The sequence below is a fragment of the Python bivittatus genome, unplaced genomic scaffold, assembly GCF_059951505.1.
Source record: "Python bivittatus isolate LINGU-HERP-01145 unplaced genomic scaffold, Pbiv_v1 ctg000610_np1212, whole genome shotgun sequence".
Lineage (NCBI taxonomy): Eukaryota > Metazoa > Chordata > Lepidosauria > Squamata > Pythonidae > Python > Python bivittatus.
This window is the reverse complement of record NW_028277088.1, coordinates 19471723-19483069: the sequence shown is the minus strand read 5'-3', so window position 1 is coordinate 19483069 and position 11347 is coordinate 19471723. Positions and strand designations below refer to the sequence as shown.

The window sequence follows — 11347 nt, the reverse complement described above, 5'->3', positions numbered from 1 at the left end:
TCAACAGCTCTTTGGTCTTGGCCATAGTGGAGTTTGGAGTGTGACTATTTGAGGTTGTGGACAGGTGTCTTTTATACTGATAACAAGGTCAAACAGGTGCATTACTACAGGTAACGAGTGGAGGACAGAGGAGCCTCTTAAAGAAGTAGTTACAGGTCTGTGAGAGCCAGACATCTTGCTTGTTTGTAGGTGACCAAATACTTATTTTCCACCATGATTTGCAAATAAATTCTTTAAAAATCAGACAATGTGATTTTCTGGATTTTTCCCCCCATTTTGTCTCTCATAGTTGAGGTATACCTATGATGAAAATTACAGGCCTCTCTCATCTTTTTAAGTGGGAGAACTTGCACAATTGGTGGCTGACTAAATACTTTTTTGCCCCACTGTATATAACACACCCAAGTACCTCTTGTCAAAAGGTTCTAGAGTTGAGCTTTGTTAGAAGCTCACTTTCTAACATAATCTTAGTTTAGATGCTTAAAGGCTATGGATCCTAGTCAGTTTTCCTCAGCAGCATTAAAAGATGTTCTGTTTCTTTGGCAAGCATGCATTCTGTGAGCTTTTTCTTTTGTTAATCTTTAATTCTACTTTGCTTTCCTGGTTCTTTCCTGATCAGAATTTTTATTTATCAAATAACATCATTGGAGTGCTCTCCTTGCCTGAACGCATGTGGTCTCTAAGGCCGTTTTTCAGAACTGCAATCATTCATATGAATTCCATTGCAGTATATAGCACATACATAATATACATCAGATTGCCCTTCAGTTTTCCTGATACATATTGCTCTATTCACTATTTATAGGTGACAAACTATACTACCATCACTGGTTCTGGAGAAAATGCAGCAAACATCATGAGTTGAACATCTGGAAGGCCCCATGTTACTTCATTCCTGAACTAGGGATTCCAAGCATTCTATCTCCTCCTTATTTCTGCTTCACTTCCAGATGGAAACAGGTTGAGGTTTCTAAGTGTTATATTTTTCTAGTTTTTCATCTTACACACTAACATCTGTTTTTGTTGCAGATTTGAGATGTTTTTGTAACATCACCCCAAACTCCGCAATTCTTACAATCAGATACAGTACAAAATTATTCTCTACTCCCTTGTCCCACACAAGACAGTAAGATTTCAATAGGACAGTATAGTTAAACTATTTTATAAATATAAGATGCAAGTGTGAAATAAGATACAAGTCTACAATTCTTATTCATACTTCTCAAAAAAGTATCATAGAACTTGGAAAATGTGCAGAAACGTATAACCAGAATGATATGAAAATAGAAGAGCTTCCTTATGTTGGAGGAGGGCTGCTGAAAAAAGCCAGGTAAAGAGGCCATAACAGATGTATATAAAATCATGCATGATGTGGGTAATGTTGATGCACACACAGATCATATTATTAAAAACCAAGGTAATAACACTGAGGCTTAATGAAGAGCGGTTTCATACAACACATAGATAACTCTGGAATTGCTTTATCGTCAGACATGGCAAAAGTCACTAATAGGTGGTTTTAAAGGGGAGCTAAAGTTCAAGAAGGATGTGAGTGTTCAGAAGACATGTCAGGGGATTTGCCTTGTTTCCCCAGCTCAGTACTTCTTCTTTGGCTCTGCTCCAGAGTCAAACACAACACATCTGATCTTGGAACACTCAACTTAGCATTCCTGAGAGCACAAGTGAACGTGTACTGTTACATAGATAGGCACAAACAAAATACAATTAACTTTGTAGGGAAACAGAAAGCTCTCACATGAATTACTAATAAAAAGCAGTCAGATGCTCACACCACCAATTTTGATTAAATGAAGCTTTTTAATACCATAACATTGTTTTTCCAAAGCGGCAATTTGTAAGAAGTTATAAAATGTATCAGAATCCTTTCAAAGTTGATTTTGTACTCAGAATAGAATATTTTGAAGCAGGATTCCTACTGTGCATGATTGTAAACAAAACCATCTGGACAAACTGAGCAAACAGGCAGGTTTCCAGAATCAGTGACCCATTGTTAATGCAAAACCAAACTAAACTTTCCAAATTGCAACGGCCCCCTTCCTTAGACTTGTTTCTCCAACCTGTGGATTTCTCCCAGGAGAAACAGCTGGCTGATTTTACTGCTGCTATAGCAACTATGTCGTCAATCTGTTGGCTTGGCAACATTGCTGCAGCATGAAACACAGTTTGGAACGCTCCAAAGGCTAAAAGGAAAGAATAGATTTATTTACATTGATGTCTAAAGCAATTTTCACTGCACTTTTATAAATTTTGCAATAAAAAATCCTATGCAGTCTTTATTTGCTAGTTGTATTAAATCTTCATATTTGACATCCTGCAAAGAATAAAAGTCCATTCCCTGCAAAATGATTTCAGATGGATCAAATCTCTGTAGCTGTTTCAGCTGCTCAGGTGACAATCCAGCTCCCCTCATGCCTTCTCCTCCAACATGGGGCTCCTTTTAGGGAGGAAAATAAAAGAAGCAGTTTTAATTGTTTGGCTGGTCATTATTTAACTTAAAATAGAAGATGATATTTATAAAGGTCAGCCAGCTAGCTCTACCTTTGCAAGAACATTATTACAATATTTTTTATAGCAGGAAACTGTTCTTGAGTTTGTCTTGCTATAATCCTCTGTGAAGGGTGAAGATTCAAAATGCAGGTGTAAAACCAATGATATAAAAAGTATGAAAACCATATGTCATCAGTAATATAAGAAACCCTAATTTGGTCTCTATTCTGATGAGTGTTATAACAGCTGGTAGGTTTGCAGGCTCTGGATCCATACCCCACTAAGCAGGTGGAAGATATAGGACTGAGACAGTATATGATCTATTAGGGGATCTGTCAAGTTTTACCTAGTAAATCAATTTTCAATATTTTAAATATATCTACTTAATAAAAGTGATCAGCTGAGTTTTGCTTGGTACTAAGAATGCAAAGGTAATTCTTTAAGGCAAATGGTCTAGCAAATTAAGGACAAAATCCATTTTCTTGCCTTAATGGATTCGGTACCCCAGCAACAACAGTTCTGTACTAGGAATATATAATGTTGATTGGGCATGCCTTGCACAACACTCTTCCTAATGCTAAATCCCTATTAAAATGTCTATTTCCTCTAAGGCATATAACCAGCCCAAGCTAACCTCAGAACTTCTGTACATCCTTCCCCCAAATGGCTCCCATTCCTAAAGTAGATTGAATAGTGTTTAGTTTCCCTCCCAAAGTATCCCATTTTAGCATTTGTACTATTTACAGAATGGGGCTTTCAAAAAATAGATCAAGCATTTAATCAAACCAATCCAACTTCTGTCCAAGTTGGCTTCTTCAACCAAGCAGAGTTTGTTTTAAAACACAATCTCTAGTTTTTACAAAATACTATGCCAGGTTTTTTTAAATGAAACAAAACAATGACAACTGCAGAACATGTCTTAGCTGTTCAGGATGGGAAGCTGGGTGAAAACTTAAGGCTCATTCTAGTTCTTGTGTGTAGTGCTAAACCATGGCTTATCAAGATATGCAAGTTCATTGGTGCTTCTGTTCTTCTTTTCAAATGCTTTCTTGTCTATAGATGTAGGCAAAAGGTAGAAATGAGTTTAAAAATTATTACAAAAGATAATTTTATCCATCTGCCTATGAAAAATATTAACAAGAAAAGCCAAAGAAAAGAAATAGATGATAGATGTTTCTTTATCTGAACTCAATCCTTGTAGATACGAAAATGGCTGTAATTGGATGTAATCTTCCACAAGATGATTTCAATTGTCAATGTAATACAAAAGTGGGAAACATAGCTAGATACATGGAATTTTACAAAGAAGCTTGTCCTTACCTGTGACTCAAGCTGGAGGCAAGGGAAAGTTTCCAGTGCCCAAGCCACTTGCTCTTCGTTCTCAGAAAGGGTAATTGTGCAGGTACTGTATACTAGGATGCCCCCTGGCTTTAGCAGTTGCACTGCCTAAGGTAGTAATCAGATTGTCACTGTGTAGAATTTTTCAGTATTTCACAAACAAAACTATTTTTTTAACATACAGACTAGTTCAAAAACTTCTCTATAGAACAGTTGTGCAATCCATATTAATCCTAACAAGGTGTCCCAGGACTAATGGCTACTAATCATGATGGAGCCACCATGGAAACGTTGCTGAAAGTGAAGAGCCCTTTCTATTTGCATGTTTTTCCACAGCCCTGCCTCTCCTTTATTTTGCAGCCAAACTTTTTTAGCAACAGCTTGTGGTGGAATGGAGGCCAATCACATATCAAGGCCAGCACCCTTGGAAGCCGAAGACAGCTGAGAAGATCTAATATCTCCAACAATTTAAGATTCCTGGTGGCACATTATTTACGAGGAGCTATTCTCAGAGGATGATCTGATAATTCCCCAATTGTTTCTCCTTTAGGAGAAAGGGAAAGAGAACCTGAAGAAATGTCTGGAAGACTTTAGGACATTTAATTTCATTTTGGCCCAATATATTCCAACAGACAGCAGAAGACAGCTGAATAAACAAACAGGCGGAGTTTCAATTGCACCATTACAGCCATCATCTTGATTTTTCCCCCCATATCCTTTTTCAGGAATTGTAACATAACCAAGGTACAGAAGAGTAAAATTCTTCAATAAAATTATGTCCTGAAGGCAGCCAAACTACTTTCTGTTTTAAGGATATGAGAAAAAGTTTACAGAACATAATCTGATAACAAGAGTTTGACATGAATCCTTTATATTAATTTTAATAAAATTTATTTCTTTTAGAACAACCCAGTAATCAACTGAAAACTCCAAACCCCCTTCTTCATATTTTATTTAATAGTTTTTACTATTAAACATACCACTCTGGCCCTTAAGAATATGTCAGAATACTATAACGAGAATGGACTAAAACCTAATCCATCAAAAACTAATGTCTCTGCACTCCATCTCAAAAACAGGCAGGCCAGACGTAGGCTTGATATTATCTGGGATGGAGTGAGTCTGGCACATTGGGAGACACCATGTTATCTTGGCGTTACATTGGACCAAACATTAACTTTTAAAAAACACTGTTGCAATATAAAGCAAAAGATCTCCACCCGTAATAATCTCCTCAGAAAGTTGGCTGGAACTATCTGGGGTTTCCATCCCATTACTTTATGAATGGTTGCCCTTGCATTGTATTACTCAGCAGCAGAGTACGCCTGCCTCGTTTGGGGCCGGTCTGCGCACTCTATATATGTGGATAGGGTGCTTAGTGATACATGCTGCATTGTCACTGCCTGTCTGCGTCCCACTCCGCTTGATAAACTCTATATCTTGGCAGGAATAGCCCCACCAGGTGTTAGAAGGAACGTGGCACAAGACATGGAATATGGAAAGGTGTTACAAGATCCGGCACATCCATTATTTGGCCAAGTACCTCCCACAAAAAGATTGAAATCAAGGAGGAGCTTTTTAGATTGTGCCAAGGGGATTGCTACCACACCTCAAACAGAACGATTAAAAAGATGGCAATCCTAAGCAAAACATTTTCACGATTGGATAGAACCAATTGAGGAGTTGCCTGGAGATTCGGAGGAGGAGTGGACGGTTTGGAGATGTTTAAATAGACTGCGCACTGGTTTGGCTAGAACTAAAGACCAGATGGAAAAATGGGGGGTTCTCCCTGAGGTCAAGGATATTTACTGCAAATGTGACACTATTCAAACAACTATCCATCTTTTGGGACCGACATGCACACACTTGCTGGTCGGAAATACTTTTGCCATCAATGTGGCCCAGCATTGGGCAAGAATTATATAAATTTATACTTTTATTAAAGTTTTTAATTTTTTAACTTTAGATTAAAAATTTCCCCTTTTCTAGTTCCTGCATTTCTGACATGAGACAAGACGAGATTAAACATACCGCTCTAAAAAGTTTGCGCTGCAAAGGTTGATAAGAAGTTATTTCTTTTAAAGACCACGAATAAGCCAAATTTGGTCTCTGTCCCATTCCACTGCATGGAGCATCAAGAAGTATCCGATCAAATGACTCAGGTAAGAATGGAGGTCCTTCTGCAAAAAAAAAAAGAAAAGTCTCCATTTCAAAGACTATAGCCCATATATGGTGCATACCTAACTCTATTATTAGTGAAAAATTCAGAGTACAGTTAATTAAAATTCCATGGGTAACATTAATTTAATGTAGCTAAACTGATAGAATCCACAAATACAACCCTATTGGTGTTGGTTCAAAGTTTTTTTTAATTAAAGAACTGCTTATAAATAGCCATTGTGTTTGGACAAAAAAAAAGTGTTCCTTTTGCCTTCCATTTTATTCTATGTAACAAGAAAATATGTGTCCTGCTTAGTTGGTATACAAGTCAGTCCTGTTTTCTTAAATCTTTATCATGATGTCACAGAGGGCCAACAGCAGAGAAGTGTGAGGTCCTCATCTAACAGTGGCATGGTCCCCACCCAACAACCACAACTGGGACACAACTACCAGACTACCAGAATTGTCGCTAAGTGGTGCAGTCATGTGATATGTCACCTAACAATCACTTCGCTTAGCAATGGAAATTCCAGTCCCAATTAGGGTCGTTAAGCAAAGACTACTTGTACCATTTTTGACTAACTGCATCTAATTGCGCCATCCAAATCCAAGCTAAATGAACCTTTAAGACAGACCATTTTAAAACCTGTATTATTCCATGAACAATAGTTAAAATTCACATTACCTTGCCCATCTTCTATTTTGCTATCAGCAAGTGCCTTAGTACCATCATAACAAAAAGCTTTAATACAATTCAAATTTAGTAATGCAGCATTTTGTTCAATCTTTTTCACTCTGTCTGCTATCTTGTCCAGGGCTACCACTTCCCCCTAAAATATATTGAAAATCAAAAGGTTTGAATGATATAAACAGAAGTAAAATTGCTGAAGTATAGAAATGGATACACATCATTTCAAATAACTAAAGTCAATCTATGAAGCACCAGATTTACACAAGACATGATCTGTCTTGGCCCCAATTCAATACACATCTGTTTTCCCAGATGAGATGTGGAGAAACTGCCACAAAGAACTGCAAATCAGCTATTATGCCTGTATCTAAAAAACCTGTGGTGGCTTTTTCCATTTATTTCAGAATCATTATACCATTCTGCATTTCTTAAGCAACACTGTTTGACTTAATACCTCGTTACGGTTTATTCATGACAAACTTCACCAAGACAAAGTAGCATATCTCATTCAAATGCTATAATATATGGGTCTAGCTGTAGTTTCTTCCATGTCAATAGTCTCTGTGCAGAAACCCATTAAGTGGTTGCTGCCCTTAAAATAACCACTTTTGAGGATTTGTTTTCAATCCAATCTGCTACATCAAGTGTGGGACATGCTAAGTGTTCAGCTTTTGCAAAAATGTGCTCATATAGAAATGCAAATGGATAAAAATGGCAATATCACACATAGGCACTTTACTATTAAGTAATTTAAGTAGAATATTATTGCTGTGTTTCATGGATGTGTTCTATGTGCTGGCAATTTCTCCACACTGGAAAACTGAACAATAAGCACAACAGCATTATACCAAGAAGGCGGACAATTTGTTCAATTTAGTGGCCACCTGACTCTAGACCACCACCTTAGCCCAAGGTCTGGGAGAAGAGTCAAGTGTCAAAGGCCATTCAGAATATCATCAGGGTGGGAACCACCGAGATATCAGGGGGAACCTCATTCCAGAGGGCAGGTGCCGTGACAGAGAAGGCATGCTTCCAGTGTCTCGATAAATGACATTGTTTAATCGAAAGGACCCAGACTGTGCCAACTCTGTTGGTTCATACTAGCAGGGTAGACACCATGGGAGATAGCTGGTTCCTCAGATAACTTGGTCCCATGCCATGTAGGGTTATAAGTAGCACCTTGAATTGCACTTGGAAGCACACTGCCAACAGCACAGCTCACAAAGTAGGGGTGTTACATGGGCATACCAATGCATGCCCATCACTGTACTCACTGCTCCATTCTGCAGCAGGTGAAGCTTCCAAGTGGTCTTCAAGGATAGCCCCATGTAAATTGCACTGCAGTAGTCAAGCTGTGAAGTGAGTAGGGCATAAGTGACTGTCTGAAGAGCTCCTGATCCAGGAAAGGATGCAACTGACCCACTAGATGGAGTTATGCAAAGGCCCTCCTGGCCAAAGCTGCCACCTGTTCATCAAGTAGAAGCTGTGAATCCAGGAGGTCACCCAAATTGCACACCATCCTTGAATGAGAAAGCGCAACCCCATCCAAGGTTAAAGATGGAACATTCCCAGGTTCAGCTGGCCCTAATATCCACAACCACTCAGTGCTTATAGAACTGATCAGGGTCAGTTCCTCCCTAACCAGCCCAAACAGCCTCCAAGCATTTGGACAAAATCTTGGTAGACTTTGCCAGCCTGGGGTCAACAGATATAATTGGGTATCATCAGCATACTGATGATACTGAACCCCAAACTGGCGAATAAACTCACGAGTGGTTTCTTGTAGATGGTGAACAGGAGGGTAGAAAGAGTTGAGCCCTGTGCTACCCCACAAGGAGGAGCCTAGGGAACAACCTCTCCCCCTCCAGACAACACCGACTGGAATGACTCTGGAGAAAAGAATAGAACCATGTAAAACAATGCTCCTAACTCCTAACCTCTGAAGCCAATCCAGAAGGATACCAAGGTTGAGTATATCAAGAGCTGCCATGAGATCAAGGAGCATAAGAAAGAATGCACCACCTCTATCCAGCTCTGCCACAAGTCATCTACAAGTGCAACAAGGCTGTCTCCATAGCAAATTCTGGCCTGAAGCCTGACTGATATGGGACTAGTTAATCTGCTTCCTCCAGGGTCCTTGAAACTAAAAAGGGAAGATTGGAGACAGGTCAATAGTTATCCAAAATGGCTGGGTCCAGGGATGGTCTCTTGAGGAAGGGGTGTACTACCACCTCCTTCAAGGCTGAAGGCACCATCCCCTCTCTCAAGGAGACTACCACCATAGCATAGAACGAAGCACAAATCACTTCCCTGCTACATTAACCACCCAGGAGGGACCTGGGCCCAACAAACAGGTGGCCAAACTAACATCACAAGGTACCCTTCACCAACTCATCCCATCACAAAGTACCTTTCCTCTTCTTGAAGAGTCACCAATTCAAACGCATCAGGCACAACTCATAGTTCTTTGAACAGCTCACTTGAAAGTTCTAAGTTTCCTGACATTTTCAGCTGAAATAAACTTCATCTAAATGTGTATTACATCAAAATCTGAAGTGGTTCCTTAGTGCCATCCAAGCTAAATTTGCTTGAACAGTTCCTTGCAGTACTCAGCTTTTCCCCTACTATTTGTTTCCAAAATGAGGATGCAGAACGTTGTTAGTGCTTTTTGCCTACTCTTTTTCCAAGTAGAGAGTCCAGAAACTTCTCCAGCCTGATGGGTATTTATTGCCTTTAAGTAGTACATGGTGGCCACATTCCAAAAACTAAGCAGAGTCAGGATGAAGAAATGGACAAACCAGGACAGAAATGGAATTGAAATCATTTAATTTTAATTAAATGTATTTAAGTTAATTACTTTTCACATATTTCTGGGCATGGATTACAAAAGCACATATCTTCACCGAACAATTTATTGCTTGAATTAATAGATTTGTGGTGAATAACTCAGAAAGATCAATGTTCCTTTAGTGATCCAGTACAATCTGATTGATTAGAAAACATGTCAAATATGCATGCTGTGCTACTTTGAATTATCTGTGAATTTCAGCCAATGTGTGAAATAAGTTATGCTAATAAAATATAAGCAAGTCTCTTTGCAAAGAAAAAAGAAAAAGAAAACATTTGAGGTGGTGACTTACCTCATCATGCATTAATGTTGCAAGGTGGGTAGTTTTGCCCCCAGGAGCAGCACACATGTCCAAGATTCTCTGTCCAGGCTGAGGATTTAAAACATAACTCACAATAGATGAGGGCAAATTCTAGCAAAGGAAGGAGGGAATAAGTCTTTTAAGAACTCAGAGATCACAAAAATACTGGAATATTTTTCCTGAAACTAAACCTAATCTTTCTTCTCATAAGAGTCTAAACTGTCTGTGCATGAGTGTTTGTTCTAAATTTATAAACAATGATCCCAAATTAAAGTTATGTGGTTGGCTGGAAAAAGCTGTAAACATTAAAAACCAAGTCTCTTTTGACACCAAAAGCTATTCCTTTAAAGTCAATACATTCTCTCCCTCAGAGCTTTTGAAGAGTGGATGACAGTTGGTATGACTGACAGGTTGGTTCCTATGGTTACTATTTTATCATTCTTATTGTTTGATGCTGCTCTTTGTTGGACAGCTTTAACTGAGCTTCTCTGTTACATTATGCGTTGTAAACTGCTGTGACTTGCTCCAGATGCAGCGATAGACAAGTGTAATAAACAAATAAATACAGGGCTGAAAATTACAAGTCCGGGCACTCTTCTTATGGCAGGTAGGTGTCCTAGCCCTTAACTGAGGGATAAAGTATGAGTAGATATAACAGATTTTAAGCACATATGAGAGGCACATGCACAAAATGGTGGGTAGGGGAATATGGCTACTCACAAACTGGTAGGGCTGTTCAACATACTCTTTAGACTCCCACATTCTCTATCATCTCCTTCCTCCCTCCCTCCCTCCCTCCCTCCCTCCCTTGCCATACTTCCAAACCAAGTGCTGGGCTGGACCCATCCCGTTTCATTTTCTAAGCCTGCTTATAGACGCTAGATGGGACCCAAAGGCACGGTTAGAAATACAGCGTGATGCTTGATGTTTTGCAAGATGCTTGCTTCCTGTTCATTTTGAATTAAAAGCATTTAAAGCAAGTAACATTATGTGGAACAAAGCCCTGGTGGATGCCAAGAGAAGTATTGAGAGACCATCTCAAGCATTACACCGGTGATCCTCTACTAGGGTGTACAGATACTGAAAATGTGCTTCTGAGTAAGCTTGTATTGGATTATGTTGCCAGGATAGTATTTCTTAAAAATGAACACCTGGCATTGATTTGTGAAATATTTTAAGTCTGGGAATACAAAAAGTTGGGAAATGTCTTGTTGCTACTTTAAATGTACAAATAACAACAACAATGTATTAAACACATCATTTTACTTTTCTCCAGAAAGTTAGATCTTTACAGCAAGGGTTGGAGAAATAGTCTTCCTAACCCTGATGTTATCTGGAACCAAACCCTGGAGAAAACATCAGGATGAGCTGGGTATACTTAACTGAATTCCTGAACTGGAATAAAAAAAGAAACCCTAAACACTACTGCATTTCACAAGAAGTGCTATGAAAAATGAAATCCAGCTTAGTCCTAGTGGAATATAGCACATATAAAAATACT

General features: G+C 38.9%; 1 protein-coding gene across 4 annotated transcripts in view; it reads right to left on the bottom strand.

The window, feature by feature from the left end:
- Nucleotides 1-1160: 1160 nt before the first annotated feature.
- The window catches only part of NSUN6 (NOP2/Sun RNA methyltransferase 6), a 33457-nt gene continuing 23270 nt past the window's right edge, over nucleotides 1161-11347 (bottom strand). For 3 of the 4 annotated variants that reach the window (XM_088150419.1, XM_088150420.1, XM_088150421.1), the window contains exons 8-13: nucleotides 9838-9957; nucleotides 7972-8049; nucleotides 6692-6836; nucleotides 5878-6026; nucleotides 3829-3954; nucleotides 1161-2455 (exon numbers count right to left, since the gene is read on the bottom strand). In XM_088150419.1, the coding sequence (XP_088006545.1) occupies nucleotides 2249-2455; nucleotides 3829-3954; nucleotides 5878-6026; nucleotides 6692-6836; nucleotides 7972-8049; nucleotides 9838-9957 (825 nt within the window). In that variant the 3' untranslated portion in view covers nucleotides 1161-2248. The remainder of the gene's footprint in view (nucleotides 2456-3828; nucleotides 3955-5877; nucleotides 6027-6691; nucleotides 6837-7971; nucleotides 8050-9837; nucleotides 9958-11347) is intronic. The other variant, XM_088150422.1, reaches the window with a different exon arrangement.